Genomic DNA, 23,951 nt, shown 5'->3' with positions numbered 1-23,951 from the left:
CGGCTACGAGAGGCAGCTGTTCCTGCTCGGTCCCTTCCCGCGCTCGCCGTAGTAGTAGTAGCAGCAGCAGCAGCCCTCTTTCCCAAGTTTCTAGTCCGGTCCTCCAGCGGCAGGACGCGGGGAAAAGGAAGTATGCCGAGCAGCAGCCAGCCACTGATTTCTGCCCCCTGTGGAGGCGGGAAACGCTGCACGGCTCCCTCGGCCGCCCGGCCCACGAGGAGGAGCCATGGCCGCTTCCAGCGCACGCCTCTTCTTCCACGGCCCGCCCCCCCTCTCTCTCTCTCCAGGCAGCTGGAGCGTGGGCTCCTCGGCCAGGGGTTGGGCAGGACGTTCCCGGTGCTGCTGCAGCCGCCTCATTCTCTCGCTTCTGCCAAGAACTTCAGGTCGGCCGAGTTACAGCCTCCCCTCAACACAGAAAACAGTGCTTACCACTAGGCACGTGGGCTTCTCGACGCCAGCGGAAACGGGGAAGCGACTTGCATTCCGCTCGGGGACAAAGTGGGCGACCTCCCAAACATCTCTTCAGCCGCCAAACTTAAATGTTGTTGTTGTTGTTGTTTTTAAAAAAACCACCCAACATTTCCTCACAGAGGGCCAGTCTTGTTGAAGCCTCTTGTAGGCAAGCAGGACAAGAAAACGAGGAGCCTTGTGGCACTTTATATTGGCACAGGTTTTTTTGTGAGCTACAGTCTGCTCCAGCCTTGAAAACACAGGCCAAAATATGCACCTGGATCCTATGCAGGTTTTATATTTATTATATTATTTAAATATTATATAAATATTATATATTTAAATATTATTGCAGCTCAACCTACATGGTTCTCTCCCTTCTGATTTAACCCCAACAACCTTGTGAGGTAGGTTAGGCTGGGAGTTTGTGACTGGCCCAAGGTCACCCAGTCACCAGGGGATTTTAACCCTTGTCTCCCAAGTCCTAGTCCAGCACTTTAACCACTATGCTACACAGACTTGCTTGGAAGTCAGTCCCATTAAGTTCATTGGGGCCTAATCCTGTTAGGTGTGTGTATGATTTGATGGAGGTACCACAACACTCCCTTTTAATTTGCATGCATAATGCTTCAAAGGGGGTGCACTCCTTTTACAAATTCTAAGCAGTACATTACTGAATACTTAAAAGCATTTGAAGGATTGCCTAGCCCCCCCCCCCGCCCCCCTACAATCCTGCTGGTGAGTTAAGATAGTCCCTACTTAGTGTCCTGCCACTTGGAATTGCACATCTGGCAGTGACATGTGGGCCTTCTCTGTGGTGGCACCCTGGCTTTGGAAATCCCTTTTCCCTGAAGTTCAGCTTATGCCCACACCAGTGCAAAATATGGCTTTTTGCCCAGGCTTTTGGGAATGGTCACTAATGTTTAGTAATTGCAGTTTTGCTTTTATTGTGAGTCCATCTTTCCAAAGCCCAACATATGTATAAAACTACATGTCAATATTCAGCATTTTTTTATTGTTTCCATGCTTTGTTGTCCACCAATTTTGAGTATAGTGTGTGTAAACACTCACAAATAAAATGATTATGACTAAAGTGACCTGTGGATTTTTTTTATACAGTATCATCCTGTATATATCTACTCAGAAGTAAGTCCCATTGAATTCAATGGAGCTTACTCTCAAGTAAGTAGATAAATGACAACACTTAACTATGATTACTATTTTTAACAAGCCAAATACATGGAGTACAACATCAACTGAGTGAATGAAAACAAAGAACATGATCCAAATTTCATCAGTGTGTGAAGGTGTTCGCTTTTCTCCCATTAAACTCCTGAGGCGCACAATTTGGAATTCCTCTCAGAGCTCAAAGTTGTAGTCCTGAAACTGCACATGCTGCAACCTAATATAGTTTATACTGCCTTTGATTTGAAAAATGTATATTTAAATACAAAAGATGCAGGAACATTCAAGGATTACTTCAAGCCCTTGCGGTCCAAGGAGTCGTTGGCAAACTTCCAAAATAATACTCACTACACTCATTCTCTCAATTTAGACCCAGAACATTGTACAATGGTCCTATGTAGCATGGATTAAATTCTTGTTCTTCTAACCATGGCCATTTTTTTACTCCCTTTCTTGTCCAAAGTACTTATTCTGGAGTAACCCCCATTTATTCATCACCCAAAACCACACCAAGCTCATTCTTTATGCAACTGGGCTCACTTCAAATCCAGTTGAAAAGTCTGGAAGGAGTGGCCTTTCCTCTTAAAAGACACCATTCCAATACTAATTAGAAATGGGTTAATTATTTGGGCCAGCTAAGCTAGACTATTTCTGCATCCAAAATCTGGAGGGTTTTTTTAAAATGTATGTATATGAATGAGTGAACATTAGGATAGGTATTAGGAATACGAATTTAGGCCGGGCAAACACTGGCCAATTTAGGTGGTGACCCCCTCTGTCCTATTGTGTCATCAAAAGACCATGACAGAGGCAGATGTGGCAATATAAATTTGTTGACTATCCATTCATATTTTCCACAGAAGAGGTTATTTATCATGTGGCAGGTGGCAATGGCCTCTGAACACAGCTGTCAACATTAAGGACCATGGAAATGCATGCAAATCAAGCAGATGGTAATGAAGCCTTAAGTTGCCACGTGCAGAGAATATGATGTAACAACATATGGCCCAAGACATCCAGTAAGTCTGTAAAAGCAGAGCTAAATCCAGAGTGTAAGGATGTATCTTACCCTTTAAAGTATCTCAGATCATTTTGCTACAGTTTTCACTAGAGTCATTCTCTCAAATGACAAAGAACGTTGAACTTACATGACATGCTGTTATTTTCTGCAGCCATTCAGACTAGAATGTTTTGTACACATGGGAGACCTCCTGGCTGATTGCTGTTTCAGTTTGAACAGATGGTGAAATTAAATAACCTTGGTTGGTTTTTTTTATTAAAAAAATTCATCTCACATGAGCTCTTTGAAACATTTTATTAAGTTGCTTGTTCAAAGCGGAGTAAGAAAATTTTGTTTAAAAATAAATAAATAAATTTTAACTTGCCTAATTTTAAATAAAATATAAAGTCAGAGAGAGTCATAACTGAAAAGCAAAACTTTTTTATTCTAATTAAAGGCTACAAATATGTATTTCTTTAGTAGTAATTCCTGCTATTCATTCAAATTAGTTACTAATATGCAGAAGCAAGCTTCCATGCATATATCCTTAGTAGGGTCTGCTTTGACAAACATTGGATATCACCCTTCGCTATTCATGTGGTTTCAAATCCAGCTACATGCTGCACACACAGGAACCCTAAAGTTACGGAGAGAGAAGGGATGTCCCCAGAATTCCCCTTCCTCACCAATTGGGTCAGTGGCCAAAAAAACGGTATAGGCTCATTTTATCAGGATGCCTGTTAAACAAACACTTAGGACTGTGCTGCAAATAATGATAGTGTATAGTTTGTTGTTGTTGTTTTTAAACCCTTAAAAGTGGTTTACAATCAAGTGGTGTATAAATTTTCTGAAATAAATAATAGTTTATTGCAGCCCAATTTTAGCTTGAGCCCATGCTCTGTTACCACCAGCAGCAAAACATAGGATTTTGTATTAGGCCTCTAGCACACTTTGGGACAGAAAACCATGCTTTGGATCAACAGCACAGAAGAAAACATTTACCCAGGTATGACATATAAGGTTTTGGGTTTTACACAGGAAATGTTAGTAAATGTGTATACACCTAAAGGACAGCTTTGTCACAACCTAGAATTATGTTTCAACAGACAAAATTAAGGAAATACAAGTATTAAATTCATGGGTGTCTCCAGGCTGGCACTGTTTTATGGGAGAAATTAAAGCACATACAAGTTAGGATTCTACAATTATAACACTGTCTCCTTAGTACAACAGATCTACTTAATCCCCCCCCCTTTTTTCCCTTTTTGCAGTTAGGAAAGTGATATGGAAACAGTCTGTAGTAGCTCTCAGAAAATAAACTTCCTTCCTTTTAAAGACAGGTAGGCTGTGGCAGCCTGAGTTTTACAATGCTTCAAAATGGCCTACATGTTTAGTTGACTCAGACTTCTTTGTCCTTTGGAAAGGAAGGGTCATAACTGAACTTATCACAGCAACACATTTCAAAACAGAAACAGCAAATTCCTATTTATTTTTCTGGTCTCAACATAATTGTTCACTCAGCTTACATATAAGGTTAAAATTCCATGCCAATATACTTCTGTGTTAATTACCTTTGGTGCTCAAATATGGACCATCTTGCCTGTGAGTCCTGGAAGACCTGCTCCCTGCCTTGCAGACCTTTTCCACCTGGCCTGGGAGGGTGGAGACTTGATTGACTGCAAGCTATAAAAGCTGAGGCTGATTGCTGAACAGACTCTTGGGCCAGAATGCTGGGTTGTTTTTTTTGTTGTGGTTGTTGCTGGGTTGTTGTTTTTTGTATCTTTATTTTAGATTTTGTTATGATTTACGTGGAAATCGTTTGGTTTGGCTTTGTATTTTTAAATGTTTTATTTATTGTTTATGACTACTTTTGTTATACTGTAGTTATGTATTTTTTCATGTTTTAAGCCACATTGAGTAAGGTCGAACTGTGGAAAGGTGGCATGCAAATTAAATTATGTATGTATTTATGCATGTTTATTTGCTGTGATGCATATTTACAAGGACTCTGAACAGTGCCTTCTGTAGTAACATTCTGCTATGCGTTGCCCACTTTCCCCACAATTTCTGTGTATCCCCCTAAGGTCTGAACTCTGTTCCACATATCAGAAGAAAGTTTGAGACGCATATACTAAGTTGTAACTGTTACCAAATGCTTTATCGGCTGGAGAAGGCAGACACGAACAGCTTTTATTATGAACAACTTTCCTTTGCAGTAAGGAAAACACATTATTTTTAAAAATTGGATTAATATTATTATCCACAAAGAAAGAGTACCTAACAACACACAAACTTATCCTTGGACCCAATGACATGAGATAAGCTTGCAATGCAGGGTAACTAGTTGCTACACTACACTTTCCCAGCTTTCTGAAGTGGGTTGCATTGGTAGAAAGTGTTTATATCTTATTACTGTGCAGTTGTGCCAATGCAGTTACAAGGCTAAAGGTGGGCAATGAAGACCACAGCAATGAGAGTGATTTGGTTAGTTTAATCAACATACTATGCGTTAAGCATTAGTGAAATGTTAGCGTAGGGCAGGGTTGGGCAGACTTCAAGCTTGTCACATCTAATTTGGTGTTTTAGAAAAACATCAAGATCTGTAACAAGACCCAGGTGCAGAAGACATACTATTAGAATTAAAAAACAGGGCCTCTGATCCTAGAGATATGTTTTCATTACTATTTTGGGTGTGGATTCAGAAACCAGATTCCCCACTGGCTGAATCTGGGACAGGGGTGAGGAAATCCACGCAAAACTATCTCACTTGAAGAGATCAGACATAATCAAAAGTAACCACAGATTTGACATACCTTTAAAATGTGCGAAGTTCAGTAAGTTCACACAATCATGTGTACATTAGACTGTTTTGAAGAGAGGATTGGAACTAGAACCTTCTCCTTTCATAGTAGGAAGCTCATCCAGAACCAACTGTACAGTGCTAAATAGATGGTTTTGGTCTAGCCTAGTTTAATGTAAAAGTCAAGATGTACAGATTATGTATTGTATTGAATGAAATATTAACATTAAAGGAATCAAGCATAAAAATAGATAATACACTGCAAAGTTTTATAAAACAAAAAAATTGATTTAATATGTGTAACAGACTATTTTCGTTCTTGGCTGATGTTCAGTGTATTATCTTAAAAGCACAGTAGGCATTTAGTAACATATTTTATTTATGAAAATATTGTTTCACTTCTTATAGAACACAATATAGTCCAGTACATATCAACAGTAAATATAATTCATAAACATCCACAACTGCTTATAAAAATACAGGAATGCATGCAGGCTCAGAGTAAACCCATTCAACCAAATATTTACTGAAATATGGTGTTTAAAATTTAAATAGCTGTTTTCTAAGCAAGAGAAAACTTTTACATTCTGGTAAAGGTCCATCTCTCTGTATATTTTTGAATGAAACACTGTGGTGAGCACAATCAGGAAGTCAAATGTGATCTCTTGAGCCACTAACTCAAAAATCCACCAGCATTTTTAGACTACATACAATGATTTTATTATTCTATCAAACCACATATATTTTTTCCTTCAGTACCATGAATGTGCATTTGAGCTACTACATTTTGTTACAAAAAAATATTTATTTTTATTTTTATTGGGCTTTTATAAAAGCCAACAGAAGAGAACAGACCTATAAAAAGTCTTCATCTTCAAGAGGTCATCATAAACATCTACAAATTATCTTTATGACATTTTCATAATTCATTGGTTTTTCATGTCTTCATTGCCTGGATCTGATCTAGGTAAAACAAATAAAGTTAATGTTAAAATGCTGTTTTTATTTAATTATATTAGCTACATAATTCCAGTAGTATTAAGGCTTCTGAACTATTTTATAGAGCCTTGAAATATGAGCTAATAACCTGTGCTTCCTTCATAGAAATGTTCTTATGGATCAGCACTACAGCATGTAAACATGGATCATCACACAGCCAATATAATAAATGGCACTTCTCTGCCTCTCATCTTTTAGTCTCTGCTGACATCTAGCGGTGTATTTTAAATAAAACACTGTACTCAATTAAGGCCCAAGCTTAGAGCAAAGCTTCTAAAAAGCATGCAAAAGAGCTGGCCACTCTATGTAAACGAGTAATTTCCTATAAGAATATTCCATTCCAAAACAGTGACCACTGCAATAAAAATAAATGTTGATTATATAAATTAATTTATTTACTAAATAATGTGTTATGGGGTGACCAAGTCAGATGGGTGGCATTTAAATAATAAAATTATTATTAATAATAATAATAATAATAATTAAACGAAGAGAGACAGTATCACTATTAAAGCCCAAACAATTGTAGATATTAAACATTGTGGGAATACGTTTTTGGGACTTCCCGCGCTTTGGCGCTTCACAAAAACCTTCCGCGCTATGCACGGAAGAAAAGAGATCCGGCTGGTGACTGCTGCCTGGATCCCTCCGCGCTTGCTAGAAAGCGCGCCAGGAAGCTTCTCAGTAACGGCCGAAAGCTGTTTCCCGCCCGGAAACACTGACAAATGCAATGTTATGATTGGTTTATGCAAATGCTATGACGTTGTTCAGTTTATCAATAAATGGCCCCTGCTCTCTCAGCGACGGCGAGTGTGCTCAGAAACACGAGAGAGGACGCGAGACAAGCACAGAGAGAAACGAAAGAGAAACTAAGGAAAGGACGCGCACAGAGAGTAGTTGGGAGAGCGCACCCCAACCATTGACTGCAGTCTCTTTATTTCTTATTTTTTATTTTGGCCTCTTTCCTACTTTTGGCCACACCTTTTGCTATTCTTTTCGCTGCCTATCCTTTCCTCTTTGGAACCTTCAGAAACCTTCGTAACAACCTTCAGAACTCCAGAAAACATCTCACGACCTTCAGTAAAACCTCATAACCAGCGGATCCATCATAACCAGTGGGAGCAGGCTCTCCAGGATTACTGGTTATCCCAGAAGTTGGTTATCCCCACAAAACATTAATTATGATAACTTACACCAAAGAATAGTGGAGGATAATAATGTGGGATGCTTAAATGCTGCATAAAACTTATCAAGTCTCATTCAGTCGATGAGAGCAGACAGCGAGAATGAGACTTTAAAATGCAATTAACTCTAGACCCAGAAATCATCTAGTCATTTTGAAAATTCTCTGGTATGCACAGCATTAAAGCTGCCATATTTTACTTAATATGCTTTAGCTTTTTGTAATCTGCACCATAATGTTACTTGCTTTCTGTTGTAAACATAAATATAGCATTGTACTCAGACCACAAGCACTATTTCTTAGTCTTAATTTAGGAGTAACAATACTGCCCATATATTTGCTTAATTTAAATGGGAAGTTTTAAAGGGAGGTATTTTTGCTAAAAATATAAAGTGTAACACACAGGGGCCCAAATAGCCAAGTTTAATGAGTATACTCACTGTGTAATTTGATCTGACAGCAGAAATAGGTTGAGGGAAAAGCAAAATGAAATGATAGAAAAATTATAAAATGAAAACAAAAGGTTAATGGAAAAGGGAAGTTGGTAATGCAAAGCATGATGAAATGTACCTTGAAGCCAGTCTACACCTTCTTGCAAACCTTCTCCTTTAAGAGCATCACTAGCACTAAAACGAATAAAGAATAAACTTTTTTTAATGGAACAAAAAAAAAAAACTAATGAAAAAAGTGATTACATTTTCTACAGTTAGTTAAGATCAAACCATACCCACAGAAGTATATTTATTGTTAGCGTATTAAGATAGTATGTAGCACAGACCAACATGAAAGATGCTGAGATGCTTAGCTGCTGCCCAAAGCAGCAAACCTCCATTTCCTCTTTCTTTCAACCATTTGCAACAAAACAAAATCTAACATGACACCATCACGTTCAGTTTCCCTGCCCCATAAGGCAGTGTTTTTCAACCTTTTTTGGGTAAAGGCACACTTGTTTCATGAAAAAAATCACGAGGCACACCACCATTAGAAAATGTTAAAAAATTTAACTCTGTGCCTATATTGACTATATATAAAGTAATTCTCTTGAACTTTTCAATTTTTCCCACGGCACACCAGGCAACATCTCGCGGCACACTATTGTGCCGCGGAACAGTGGTTGAAAAACACTGCCATAAGGAATACCTAACAAAGTGGAAGCAGTTTTTGCATTGTCCAGAAGAGAATACAAAAAGTTAAGTGAATTAGCAAGATCCTCACAAATTGATGGGAATATATGAGAAAATAGAGCTACAAGGGCTGTAGCAGCAGTAGAGAAGTAACTTTAAGAGCTCAATTTGTTAGAATATTTCTGTCAATATTAACCCCTCTCTCTTTCCTTTGGCCCGTGCTCTCTTCCTCCCTTTGGCTCCCTTGCTTCTGTCTCCTATTTCATCTGCCTCTTCCCTAAAGCCTTTACTACAGAGGTAAGGAACCTTTGGACAATTGGCCATCTTCATCCACTAGGAGGTCCAATTCAGCCCACAAGGCCACTTTCCCCAAACCACACCCACCCAATGATAAGCTGATACCACTGGTGACATTAGCTGATGGACAAGAGGACAGGGTTTAATCCTGCTTTGGCTGTATGCCCTGTGCTCACCAGTGAATTGGATTGCTCAGCCAAAACAGCAGGATTTAATCTCCACTCATCAGCTGATGGGTAAAAGTAAAGGTACCCCTGACCATTAGGTCCAGTCGCGGACGACTCTGGGGTTGTGGCGCTCATCTTGCTCTATAGGCCGAAGGAGCTGGCGTTTGTCCACAGACAGCTTCCGGGTCATGTGGCATGACTAAGCCGCTTACCTTCCCGCCTCAGCGGTACCTATTTATCTACTTGCACTTTGACGTGTTTTCAAACTGCTAGGTGGGAAGGAGCTGGGACCGAACAACGGGAGCTCACCCCCGTCATGGGGATTCGAACCGCCGACCTTCTGATCGGCAAGCCCTAGACTGTGGTTTAGACCACAGAGCCACCTGCGTCCCATTATCAGCTGATGAGTAGGGGAATAAAGCCTTATGCAAAAGCAATGTTTGAAGTAACTTGTGCTTCTTCTTTAAATAGGCAGGTGGACAGGTAAGTGGATGGCAGCAGGGTAGCTAGGGGGACTTCTCTCCCGCACCCCAATGCTACACCAAATACTTAAAGAGGAAGTATTAGCTTCTCCAAACAGAGGTTTTGCAAATAATTTAAGGCAGCCCCCATGCTCACGTTTCAGCCTCCAGAAGCAGAGTGGGGGGAAACCAACTTCTCTGTTTCTCATCCTGCACAAGCCTAACATAACTTGAAATGCTGAGCACTCGCCAACAAATTGGTGAAGAGATAACTTTCCAAATAATAACAATCCATGCCTTTGTCATTGCCCACAGTCTTCTGGAGCAGGTCTCTTTTTTGGGGGGGCATAAGGGCTGCAGGCGGAGGTGAGGAAGAAGGAATATTATTGCTTGAGTGGGTCTTTTCCACTGATGGGCAAATACAGCTTGATCCCACCCATTGTTGCTCTACATTAAGCAAATGGAAAGCTGTAATTTGCTAACACTGGTAGCTTTCCAGAGTTATTCCAAGCTGCTGAGATTAATAAGATTCTGTCAGTTTCTTGCTTTATCTTACAAAAACAATCCTGCAAATTCAAACACCAATCTTCTACAAATAGATATTACCATTATATAACTGTGTTACATGACACAGATTACAGCTTGCTTTTGGAATCAGTATTTGTATACTGGTTATCCCAGAGTTTTCTTCACTCAATATAAACATTAGTAACTTAAAACTAATTTTAGTGCAAAATGAAAATAAGCCAATTTTACCAGATATGCCATGGCTTGTCTTTGATGTTCTCCAAAGCCAATAACTGAGATACTTTTACTGATGACACAGCAAACCTGAGGTCCATCTTGTTTGCAAAGAACAAAATTGGTATTCGTCGGTGTTTAAGATCTAGGAGTAACATAATGTTTTGTTAACCCATTAATCTTTTAGATAAACACATTTTTACAAGAAGACAATATGCCTACACTGCTCACATGTTAATGCCATCCTTTGAAGGTTTTATTCTACTAAAAAAGAGACTCTGGGTCATGGCATCTCTGGTGCATGTTTCAGTACAGTTCCGAAAGTACCCATCCCCAAAGATGTATGTCTAAGGCTACTGTTTCTAAATAAGTGTTTCATTAATAAGCTCTTCTTTCAAACTTAAACACAGAAGCTGTAGATATGATACAGGGTTTCAAAATCTCCTATGAGATTGTGGCATATTTGCATGCAGCAAGAATGTAACAAGATATATGAACTGACCAAAATAAGCTTGTTGTGGATTATATCTAGCAAGTACTAAAAGCAGGGAATTATTTTTAAAAACAAAGAGATGCTGAGCCTGCTTGGGAGTCATGTCATCTGCCCTGCTAGTCAGTTTTACTGAGCTCTCAGTGCGTGTGTAGCTGCAATTGCTCATTAGAGAGGAAAAGACACATGAAAAGAAACACTTAGTGTAGTAATAGTAGTATTACTTCACACAGGCGAGGATTCTTGTTCTGAAAAAAGATTCTGGGACTGAGATCTGACCATGGTTAAAGTTGCACTTGAAGACAAATTAGGGAAGATGTTCCAATCAGTAATACAGAATCAGGAAAATTATTTGACAAGAAAAAAACCCTAAAATCTAGTTTATAACTTTGTAATCAATATACAGGGTACAATATATCATAAATATTCTATACAATCAGTAACAATTTCATCAACATCAATCTTATTTCATGGTTTTTATTAAGTCTACTAACATCAGAGAAGTTAGTGCCACAGATGTAAAATAACTATATTATGGAACAGAAATACAATCATATATATATGGCAGTATTCTTACTTACAGCTGTTGCTGAAGGCATTTATTTTTTAATATAAAAGCCAAATCTTATCTCCAGTGTAGTTTTTAACAGATCTGTTGCTACTCCTGAATTATACAGTTGTTAGATTATTCCCCCACCCAATTTCAATGTTCAGTTAGATCAGGCATGTCCAAATTCCATTTCGGGGGCCTAATCCAGCCTGCTGGTCGATTTAATCTGGCCCCCGTGGCAGTATATGTCCCACGGCAAAATCCTTAAAAAAGCTCAGCAACTTTGGTCAGCCCTCACACATGTTCACTTCATCAAATCCTGCCCTCTTTGAAAAAAGTTTGGGCACCCCTGAGTTAGATCAAAGTGAATTATTTCAGTTTGTTATTTGTCTTCACCCTGTGTGCTGAACTCTCTTTTCATGAAGGAGTGGCATTGAAGTGCAAGAGGTCACAGCTGCTTTCAAATCTTACAATGTATAGAGGTAAGCAGAAGTAATCAGTGGGATCCAAAGCACTCATTTTGTTAGCACAAAGACTTACACTTGTGCAATGGAACTCCCTCCCTTTCCTTTCCCCACATTTGCCCCAGAATCACACCCATCATTCCAGATAGATACATGAGTCAAATCTTGGCCAAGAACTTTTGATTAACCAAACAATAGAGCCAGTAGTTCTTTTTTTTAACTAAATAAGTTTTGTTTATTAGTTCTAACATAGCTAGATATAAGCCCTGTTCAGACATTCAATCTAGTAGAAATAAATATGGGAGGGCTTGGGTAAGGCAGGAGGGCTGAGTTCAGGCTTGTGGGAGCTAGCCAAGGCCCTACCCATTTCACAATGATACCATGTTTACACAGCTTAAACAAGTGTATAAGTTTAGGCCAGCCCAGCTATGCTGACTTTGCTAGGAGCTGTAGTCCAAAATATGTGGAGGAAACTTGGTTGGGGAAGGTTGGTTTAAACTCTATGGGTAAGATCCAACAAAGTCACTACAGGAAGAAAAGGAATTTAAGTTCGCACAAGGAGAATTCTACATGTATGGAAGTTGCTTGGTACCCAGGGCAACCACATTGGACCCCATCCCATGTAACATAACAATTTATGATTTGTGAAAAACATTTATGGGAGGCTCAGTAACACAACGCTGATATCCACGAATGTTTTGCATCTTAACAGTAGTTTTCCCTCTATAGATATTTTTCAAATTAATATACACAGTGAAGATTACATTCATTGTATTTCTATAAATGAATCAATTTCTCCTCTAAAAAACAAAGCCACTGTTTTCTCTCACAGTAAGTATAGCACAAGCTCCCTTCACACTTCAGCCTCCTCACAAAGTTCACATGGCTTCTCAGGAGGAAAAAAAACTTTGCATGTGTAGATTTCTATGTGCAAAGGCTTTCCATGAATTTTTGGAACATGCATGACTGGGATTCCAGAATGAATGGAGATCCTTCACACCTAGAAGTCAATGTATGTAGGCTTTCCTTACAGGTGTTCAAACTTAATGAACAGGCATATGGGGCACAGCTGAGGAGTCACACAAGGTCAGGGTGGTGCCAGAGATGCATCTTTTCAATCCCTTCTTATGTGTGAAAGAGGGCTTCAGGGATGTGTCTCAGGCCCAATCTGAAGGCCTAACCTTGTTGGTGCAAATTGTTGGAAACCAATGTGGTAAAATCTTTTACTGAATTGCCCACAATTACAATTACAGCACATTAAGTTTAGGGGACAAATTTAGAGTTTAAAATTTACACAAGTTCAATTAATCTCTTATTTCTGAAATTTGTTCTGGTATCCTTAAATTAAATTAATTTAATCTTGAATTATACCTGTGATACTCCTATTAACAAAAAATATACTGAAATCTTTATTTTGGTTATCTACTGGGGAGAAAAACAAGGAGGTTTTATATGCAAATACAAAGTTACCAAGAAAATAGTTGTTTCATGTCAAAGATACACAGTAGGAATAGAACTGAGTGAATGATAAAGGATCTTCTCACCTGGATGATTCAAGAGAGTGTCAAGTTCTTCTTTGGCCACAACCATTCTTAGTGTGTCATTGCTATCAATGACAAAAATAATGGCCTGGCAATCTCTGTGTGTCATAGAAAGCGAAGAAGCAAATTAGATTCTTCCTAAAATGTAACAAAATGAATAACAGAATCCTACTTCAATGTGTTGTGTGTTATTGTACTAACTGGTAGCAGCATATTCCTTCTAGATTCTTAGAAAAACCATTATGTTCCATATGCTGAAACTCAAGCTATTTTCAAAACAGACATGATATATGTCTGATATATAAACATAGTACTTTGAAAATAGGCATACGCAAACTCCAGCCCTCCAGATGTTTGGGACTACAATTCCCACCATCCCTGACCATGGGTCATGTTAGCTAGGGATGATGGGAATTGTAGTTCCAAACATCTGGAGGGCCGGAGTTTTTCCTATGCCTGTTCTAAAGCAAGGTGGACTAACTTTTTATATCAAGGGAACTGCAAGAGTACTTCAACATGAAACCTGGTGCCCTGCAGATGTTTTGAACTCCAATTCCCATTTTGGTTGTGCTGGCTGGAGCTGGTAGGAATTGTATCCAAAATATCTGGAAGGTATGAGGTTAGGAAAGGCTGCTATAGACACTAGTTAAAATTAATTATGCCTAAGTATTTATTTTCTTATTTTTCAAGCCTATGAATATTATCTTAAGTCACAACAGAAGTATCATTATTTTGTGATTACTCCAATTCACCTTCATAAATTTCATACAGAAATGACGAGAGACTTGTAGTTTCTGAATATGTAAAAATACTGCAAACTTTAGTCTCAAAATAAAAAAGAACTTACTTGTAGTAGTGTTCCCAAAGATTTCTGTATCTACCTTGACCCGACATATCAAACACAGTGAATGACAAACTATAAACAAACAAAATATAAAATTAAAACTGAAATGCTTTGATGGCTATGTACAATTATTACGCTGTGTACTGAACATAGTAGCGCTGACTTCTGACTCGTTATTGGACCGCTTGTTTATATGCTTTTGATAACATAAAACTTCATATTAACTTGTATGCCATCATATTCAATTAAATATCAAAACTGGATACTTAAAAAACAAAAATGTAACTATTGATTCTTAAGCCAACGGTTGAATTCAAAATAGCACTAAGGAGATCACTCTCTCTACCCACTATGCTCTATGCTGGAGGTCCTCCCAACTCCCCCAGAGCTGATTTATGGGGGAAAGGAACTTAATTGCATTAGGAGGGCTCATTATGCTCGCTCCCACTAATGCAAGTATTTATTTTCTGACTTTTGAGTGATACTTTTGAGTAATACTTTTGAGTGAACTTAGTGAGACTTACTAAGTAAACATGCTGATACCAGGAATAAATAGGTTTGGGGCCCAGAGGTACCCCACCCTTGCTATAATGTAAGACACTCTTGAAGTTGAGGCAACTTTCAGAAGCAATTTTATTATGGCATGGGGCATGTTGTTCAAGCGGAAAAGTCAACAATTCTGCTGGGCAAGCTTCAACCTGGGCGCTGCTTGGCTCCTGGACAATGTTTTCTTTTAAGTTTAGTTAAAGAGACTCTCCAACACTTAAAATCATTAATATAAAAGGCATAAAATTTCAACAGTGTCACTCAAATAAGTGAGACCTTTTCTACAAGAAATCTACGTCTTAGCAATATGTGATCCCTTCCCCACAGGCTTTTCACAATAACAATACAACTACACATAGGATTATATCTCCATGCCTAATCAAATATAGTTAATGCAGCCTATTAGAAAGACAATTCTCTTGTCTAATACATAAATATATAGAATATAAACATACTGAAATAAAAGGGTCTTACCTAGATGTCTTAAATTTTTCTACACTGAATCCTATCGTGGGAACAATATCTTGAGTTTGAGCCTTCAAAAGAAAACAAAATTGTCTTTAAAAGTTCATGTTCAATTTTAATACTAAAAATCAGTAATATATTCTCTTGATCCAAATAAATAATAGTTTAACATGTCATGTGGCATCATATATTTCCCCCTCGTGGCTCACTGTGGCTCATTCTCATCATGCTAAACTAATGCTGGCTAAGTATGTGAAGTGCTCAGAATATACTAAAATGCTATATACATGCTGTAGCAGTATTGTGGATATTTACCGGTAGCTTATTTAAATCAGTTATTTAATGCCAATACCTAAACAGGCAACCTATGGATACTGCAGGAATATACAAGCTTTTAAGAAACATTTGGTGGTGTAAAAGGTAAAGGTAAATGATCCCTGGACAGTTAAGTCCAGTCAAAGGCGACTATGGGGTAGGGCGCACATCTCACTGCAGGCCAAGGGAGTCAGTGTTTGTCTACATACAGCTTTCTGGGTCATGGGGCCAGCATGACTAAACTGCCATTTACCTTCCTGCTGCAGTGGTAACCTATTTATCTACTTGCACTGATATGCTTTCAAACTGCTATGTTGGCAGAAGCTGGGACAGAGCAACGGGAGCTCACCCCGCTGTGTGGAATCGAACTGCTGACCTTCTGATCAGCAAGCCCAAGAGGCTCAGTGGTTTAGATTACAGCACCACCCACTCCCTTATTGGATGGTGTAGCAGTAAGACAGCAGATACATTTTGTTGGATCCAAACTTAGTGATACATAAGAGAAGACTCATTAAAATAAACAATGACCAGGGTTTTCTTGGTCCTCTCTCCTCTCCATAAAACATGGCTCTTCATTCAGCAACATATTGCAATTCCCAACTTGTACAGTTTTGTGGACTGACATGGGGATGGCAACTGCTTTGGGAAGGGGACCTGAAAACGCTGCGATGCATGCAGAGCTCAGCCCATGACCTTTGTACAGTTTGCACATAATGCTCAGTTAAACCATGGCTAAGTGTGAATGAGCAAGCATGCAGGGACTCAAGAGCAAAAATCATAGCCGCTTTGCTTCTTCTCTGCTATCTGGAGCTGAGCCATGGTTTGGTTTAATGTTACATCCCAACCCAGACTCCTGGTTTGTCTCCCTCAAACAAATTACGAGCAGTAAACTAAGAGCAAACCTTGGCTACAGTTTGCAATTTGTTTGGAATGAGACAAGCCATGAGTGAAGTTTTGAACATAATACTAAGCCAAAAGAGAGTTTAGCTTCAGGAAGCATAGCAGAGCAAAAATAGGGAGGAGCAAAGAGGCCACAACGTTTGCTCCAGAGAGAAGCATGCTTGCTTGTTCATACTTAGTCATGGTTTGGCTTAGCATTTAGGTGCTAGCACGGCTAGTGACTAAGTACTTAATGTTTTCAATCTAATATGGCTTAACAAAAATAAGTGTGACCTTCCAGCACTGGTTGAAAGTAACAAACCAGTATGCCAATGTTTTGATTATATTTGTTTAACACAATATGCTTTTGCTGAAATCATGTCAAAGCATAATATTAACTTGAAAAGACCCTAATGATATATTCATTCTTGCCCTGTATTTAGAGCCAAGGTATCACCGATACTATTTAAGGAAAAACTATTTAAAGAAAGCATTTAAGGAACATATACCGGTACATATCTGCATGTGTGCAAAAGAGTGTGTATGTATAAAATAAGGTTACCAGACGTCCCCGGATTTACAAATCAGTCCCCTGATAAAATCCTATCATTCCTATTGAAGTTGAAAAGTGTCCCTGGATTCATTGAAAAAAACCTGGTAACCTTAGTATAAACAGTATTCATTTCCTAAGTACTAGTTTACTCAACTTAAATTTGTTTACAGGCCATTGTGAAAACCAAAACATGGGCAGCATAAATCATGTATTTCCAATTATATAATGGATGCCTCATATTAGAACTTAATAAATTCACTTTTAATCTCTGCTATTTCTGAAATATATCCCCTGATTGGGATAGTAATGTTTGCCATTTTATATTTATATTTAATATTTTTATTTAATTCATTTTTCTGATGTCTGCTCTGCTTTTCTAGATTAAAACCAATAAGGAAGCTTCCTTTCTTCTCCATTAGATGGTTAAAATTACAATTCTGAACACACTTCCTGGGGAGTAAAGCCCCTTTGAATAGTGGAATTTATTCTGAATAAACATGAATAGGGTCCTGAAAATCACACAATAGGGCTACCTAAAATTCTCATTTGTACAAGCAGTTTAGAATTATACATCATATCAAAAATAAAAAAATAAAGTGATCTACTTCCAAAAGAGAAAACAGTGCATTAAGATGAATGCCATCTTAAACATTAGTATTTCAATATAGTACAAATGAAATCTTTCTATACATGTATCCAAATATGACCATTATCTTTACTACAAGATTTGGCAAACAAGCGGGTAACATACTAAAAAGGACTACTTACATTAGATGGTTTTAGCTTGTTAATAATTGTTGTCTTGCCACTATTGTCCAACCCAAGGCACAGAACATGAACTTCTTTCTTCTTCAGACCAAGCCAGCCTGCTAGCTTGTCAAATAATCCCATAATTTTGATATAATGGCACAGTCAACACCTGTGTTTGCAAATAATATGTCTACTTAAAACAGTTGAAATTATTGTAGATGGACATGAAGGCAAAAGTCTTCAGATGCTTAATACATATGTACATAGAAACTCCCAAGAGAAAACGTTTTCAATCTGTGTCAGCAGGTTGGTTAATTTAAGCAAGTAGAAGATAAGCTGATTATTTTGCAAGTGTCTCTTGCCAAAGCAGTCTGGCTGCTTATCGCTCTGTCTAAACTCTAAAGCATCACTCTTTAGTTCAATGGATACCTGTATTATCACAGACAGATTATTTTGTGTAACCAGGTTAGTGAATTCATTTGCAATGATATCTAATGCAATTGACATTGCAAATCCTCTGTTTAACATTTTAAATCCTACCCCCCCCCTTTCACATTTTGAAGGATAACAAGAGTTTCAGTTCTTGTACTGTTTTTTGGAAAGTGCAATTGAGGCTGGTTTGCCTTTCTTTATACGCAAACTGAATTTCTCCCCCATTCCTAGTATTCAAAAGAAAGAAAAAAGCAAGGCCCGCTGAATTCATTGGGGCTTAACCCATTTGTAAGAAGGGATGGGGGCTGCTTCCTTTGCATGCAATACTGCACAAACTTGGTGAACATCCAGTCAACTTGTTGGTAGCTTCTTCCAAGGAGATGTGAACAGGACTGGCTTGTAAAGAGGATGTGACGAGCTCCTGCCAGCAAGTCATTTCACATGCAAGAGGATATACACATGTGTGTGTGTGTTTGTGTCCCCTCCATCCCTCAGAAGCTACTCAGGTGAGGAAAGCAGATCCACCAAAGCCCAGAACTAAGAGAGGCCGAGGTGAGGCAGGGCACCTTACAAAGGCGGCTTTCCCTGTGGAGTTCCTCCATCCTGACTTGCTAAGAGGCTTCCTGACTCAGCCCAGGTGCCAGAATCATAGAATCTGTACGGTGGGAAGAGGTTGTTGTGGCCAGTGTGTTCAATTTTGGCCAACACACACACACATTGGAAAAACGAGTGAGGTCCCAACTAAAGACAAATGGCAACTTAAGCTGATGGAATATGCGCAGCTTGCAGATTTAACATATAGAATAACAGAACAAGAAGAACATATGTTTAGAGAAGATTGGAAAATGTTTATTGAATATATGGGGGCGGGAATTGTGTACACTTGAAAACGTTGGCAGCATTAAGATAAATTCAACAGTGTAAATAAGTTTTGATGGATATAATAATGGAATACAGAATGGTTTAGTTTATGTAAAATATGCAGGCTTTTATGATATGCAAAATGAACCATGGAAAGAGAACAAGGGAGGAGACACTGATATTTTAAGGATGTTTAAATGAGTATTCTAAATTGTAAAACAGAAAATTTAATAATAATTATATATATAAACGCATGCACGCACACAAAACACTGCCCCCTACAAACCTCCTCGCCAATGAAGCTCATGAGGTGAACTTCACCCAGCACTCGCCTACCTCGCAGGGATGTTGTAAGGATGAAAGGGAAGAAGGGGAACGAAACTGCTCCTAGCTTGTCGGAAGAAATGCCAGGATAAAAGCCATTAATAATACTAGCGTTCATAACTGCTCGTCGCCTGACAAGAGAACGGCGCAGCACCAACCCCACCCCCCGGCACCGGTTCAGGCTGACCCCTGAGGGACAAGCCGTCGAAGCCTCCGCCCGCGCATGCTCCCCTCGTCCCCTATTTGCCCTTTGAGGGAGAAACAAACCACCCAAACGCCGCCGACGCTACTTACGAAGGGAAATGCAGCCTCCGCCGCTGGCCAGGCCTTGGAAGAGCGAGCCCCTCCCACGCGCACCCTCTCCCGACGCCTGCGTCGTTGCCTAGGAGACGGAATCGACGCATGAGCCGCGCCCTCCACCGGCTGGGGCTCCACAATGCTCATTATTCTGATACTTTCCCCCCCTCGACAGCGTTCCGTGACGTCAGTGGATGCTATTGGCTGGATGGGCGGGGGAAGGAGGAAGGGAGGAAATCGCCCTTATAGACTCACACAATCTGCCCAATGTTCAGTTTCTGGAATCGTCTGTTTCCCTCCTTCTGTCGGGAAGGAAGTGTGAGTTACCTATAGAGAGCAATGCTGTAGAAGTGTTGTAACTGAGCAACAGCTAATACAGGTCTGGCTCATGTTTTGTCAAATTTGATCATAGTTTGTGTGATGTCTTGGCTGCCGCTTTATATTGAGTAGGGAAGAAGAGATGTTCCTGCCAAAGCACAGCTACGTTGTATTTCTGAATTTAAGCGGCTCTTACTTCAGCCGCAGGAAGACTAAAAGCCACTTTCACACATATTTCAGGGGTTCTATCTTCAAAAATTGGTGAGATACTCTATACTTTCTTATCTCTATGAGCATCGCACCCCCCTGAGGAATATGACAACAGAGGTACAGCATTTTTATTTTATTTTTAAACCCTACTGCCGCATGGCACTTCCGGTTCCTATCAAAATGCTCCAAGTGCGGGGCTGGAGTGTTGGAAGGAACCAATGCAACATTTTTAATAAAAACAAGCAGGATCCTCTTCGTTGGTGTGATAAAATCATACGGACACAACTTCCAGAAAGACAGCTGTATTATGAGCTGCTTATTATTATGGCACAAACTGACATAGCCTACTAAGGATAATGTATATGATGAAATGGACTCTGGTCTCACAAAGCTTATGTTTTGATTTATTTATGTATTATATTTAGACACCACTGCCTCTACACAAAATTCAAAGGGCCATACATAATTTCAAAGCCTCATAAAAAGCCCGTCAGACAGGCTAGGCCAAGGGGGGGCTGACTGACTGGCCTAAGATCATACGCTGGATCTGCAAGAGGACATATTTCATCCAGGCAAAAGCACTCAAGGTGGACCATACAGCAGAACAAGTGAGAGGTGTTGCCTGGGAAGAGACCTCCCGAGGAAAAGATAGGGAGGCCTGGAGGGCCATATTCAGTTCTCAGGCCTGAGGTTCCCCACAAGAACTAGAACCTTTGCCCTCCATGTTAAAAACAGCTAAGCACCACGGTGTGTAGACTCACCAGACTCAGTTTTTACATTCATATGTATATGAAGAGAACTGTTGTAATAGTTTTAGTGGAAGTGCAAAGCCTAATATGGACAAATATGCTCAGGTTATAGGTAACCTATAAAGCACTGCAAATATATTAGGGAACATAAATACATTAGGAAATACCAGGCAGACTATCAGAATTATCTTCATGTACAAGTCTGAATTAAAGTGTAGAGAGCTTCCTTTTTCATCCGAAGTACCAGATTAGGCCTACATTCTTAAAAAATACAATCTCCTGGGCTCAGAAATATAATGCAAACAGAGCCCATTAGAGTTCTATCTCTGAAACCAGTTTCTCTTCAACTGTTTTTTTGACAGCTGCTGTGACAGCACTATTATAAATAGCCAATACATGAATTACTGAGTTACATCTGGAACCAGCAGTGTGGTCTTAAACAGATTGACTTAGATTGGAAGCCCCTCTAAGTTAACTACCCGTGTTTCTCATAAAATAAGACACCGTCTTATATTTTTCCCCCTCAAAAAAACCCACTGTGGCTTATTTTCAGGGGATGTCTTATTTTTATTACTGCAGATTTATAAAGGGACCAAGTGAGAGCCATGAGAAGTACTAAATGTGGGTGCAGGCTGCCAAGACTGCACAGCTTATGTACGTTCTCTGCAAAACTATTTTTTTTCTTTAACACAAAGGAAATTCAAATACAATGGCAAGTATTTTTTTTTGGGGGGGGGGAGGAGTAATTTAGTCCCAATCCCAATACCAGTAGTTTAACATACAAGAATAGGGTCCCTCTGGAGCCTGGTGAACAACCTAGCAAGTCCCCAGTCCAAAGTGTTGTGTCAAAGTGGTGAAAGAATATAAAATACAGAAAATAAAAACCGTTTAGCCATGGGAGGGGGGGAGGGGAGATACCCACTTCACTGACTCAGGGCTCCGCGTGGCGCTGCTGGGCGTCCCTCTCCGTGCTGCAGCAGCAGCTGGTTCTGGGCGCCGAGCCGGCAGGCCTCCTTGGCCAGACCAGGCAGAGGCGAGGCCACTGGCTCGGGGAGCTCCGCGCAGCGCTGCCGGGCGTTCCGCTCGGCGCTGCAGCAGCGGCTGGTTCCGGGCGCCAAGCCAGCAGGCGGAGGCCGGGCCAGGCGGAGGCGAGGCGGCTGGCTCAGGGCGCTCTGCATCGCGCTGCTGGGCGTCCCTCTCCGTGCTGCAGCAGCAGCCGGTTTCGGGCACTGAGCCGCCAGGCCTCCTTGGCCGGGCCAGGCGGAGGCGAGGCTGCTGGCTCGGGGCGCTCCACGAGGCGCTGCCGGGCGTTCCGCTCGGCGCTGCAGCAGCTGCCGGTTCCGGGCGCCAAGCCAGCAGGCGGAAGCCGGGCTAGGCGGAGGCAAGGCGGCTGGCTCGGGGTGCTCCGCGCAGCGCTGCCGGCCGTTCCGCTCGGCGCTGCTGCAGCAGCTGGTTCCGGGCGCCAAGCCAGCAGGCGGAGGCCGGGCCAGGCGGAGGCGAGGCGGCTGGCTCAGGGCGCTCCGCATGGCGCTGCTGGGCGTCCCTCTCCGTGCTGCAGCAGCAGCCGGTTCCAGGTGCCGAGCCGGCAGGCCTCCTCCTCCTCTTGCCGCAGCTCAGTGCTCTCACTCCGTGCGGCGCTGTTGTAAAGAAGACGGGCAGCATCTGGAGGGCGGCTCCTCCAGCAGGAAGGAGGCTCGGAGGTGCGGGCAGCCTCACCTCTTCCTTGGCGCCCTCCAGAACTGCACCCAGCACTACGGCTTATTTTCGGGGTATGTCTTACATTTCGTAAATGCTTGAGAATCCTGCCATGGCTTATTTTATAGGCACGTCTTATTTTATGAGAAACACGGTATAAGGTATTCCTAATAAGAATGCTTAGGACTGCACCCTCCGTCTCTCCTAAATCATTTTGGGACTCACTTTTTTCTTCCTCATTAATGGGTAATGATATACAAATTTAATAAACCAAACAACTACATTTATAATCTCGTCCCTTTTTGTAAAACAGGGGTTCCAGAACTGTGGTTCGTCAACCATCAGTGGTCCGTAAGCTTCATCCAAGTGGTCCACAGCATGTCTGTGGATTTAATGTGCACATCCATGGCATCAAATATTCATAATGATTTTTAATTGTATTTTTTTAGCTTATTTTATTTCTTATGTTCTTTGTTGTTGTTCAGTCGTTCAGTCGTATCCGACTCTTCGTGACCTCATGGACCAGAGCACGCCAGGCACGCCTATCTTTCACTGCCTCCCGCAGTTTGGCTAAACTCATGCTAGTTACTTCGAGAACACTGTCCAACCATCTCATCCTCTGTTGTCCCCTTCTCCGTCTCATCTTATGTTCTTACTGCATTACAATTTGAATTATATGGAATTACAATTGCTGCAGCAGACAGGAAAATCATTAAGTAATCTGTCAAGACCCTCAGCAATTTTCAAGCGGTCCATGGTGGGGAGGGGGAAGTTTGGGTACCACTGTCTTAAAACAAGCTAGAGAAAAATGGAGGTCATCACCTCTATTTCACAAGATAGAAGTTGAAGAAAAAATCTGACCTACTGCATGCTAGAGCCTGCTTGTTCCCCTGCAAGAGTAATACCAGCCAGAGCTAATGACCTCACTGTTCATATCCTCTCACCTGCTTTGATGCAAGACAGACAGGCTCATAAACCACAGGAGAGAAAGGCCTCTAGCTATGCTTTTTAAGAGAAACATTTATCCAGCTATCACATAAAGAGACACATGAGACACTGTTATCTGGGAACTTGGTTTGGCACCTGGTCCTAAAATGCTGCTGCTTGAGGTTATTTTGGTTCCTATTGGCTCTAATGCAGGCGAGATTTGATACAATACGTAGCTGGTTTCTTTATGGCCCTTTATGGACTTTTATTAGCATGTACATATCATTCTGCAAGATTTAGGTGAAATGGGAAAAAAATTCAACTCAGAAATAAC

The 23,951-nt window shown here is 40.6% G+C and overlaps 1 protein-coding gene across 2 annotated transcripts; it reads right to left on the bottom strand.

Annotated features, from left to right (window-relative positions):
- Positions 1-6,238: 6,238 nt before the first annotated feature.
- Positions 6,239-19,838, bottom strand: ARL6 (ADP ribosylation factor like GTPase 6). 2 transcript variants are annotated; one of them, XM_033146752.1, is made up of 8 exons: positions 19,716-19,838; positions 17,823-17,973; positions 15,317-15,378; positions 14,300-14,368; positions 13,456-13,550; positions 10,423-10,552; positions 8,188-8,243; positions 6,239-6,398 (listed from the first exon to the last, which is right to left on the bottom strand). In XM_033146752.1, exons 2-8 carry the CDS (start codon positions 17,943-17,945, stop codon positions 6,373-6,375), a joined length of 561 nt encoding a protein of 186 aa, XP_033002643.1. In that variant the 5' UTR covers positions 17,946-17,973; positions 19,716-19,838; the 3' UTR covers positions 6,239-6,372. The 2 variants fall into 2 exon arrangements, with proteins under 2 accessions (XP_033002643.1, XP_033002644.1); XM_033146753.1 differs by lacking the exon at positions 19,716-19,838 and adding an exon at positions 19,434-19,589.
- Between the last annotated feature and the right edge of the window lie 4,113 nt (positions 19,839-23,951).

The sequence above is a fragment of the Lacerta agilis genome, chromosome 4 (assembly GCF_009819535.1).
Source record: "Lacerta agilis isolate rLacAgi1 chromosome 4, rLacAgi1.pri, whole genome shotgun sequence".
Classification (NCBI taxonomy): domain Eukaryota; kingdom Metazoa; phylum Chordata; class Lepidosauria; order Squamata; family Lacertidae; genus Lacerta; species Lacerta agilis.
This window is presented reverse-complemented; position numbering and strand designations above follow the sequence as displayed.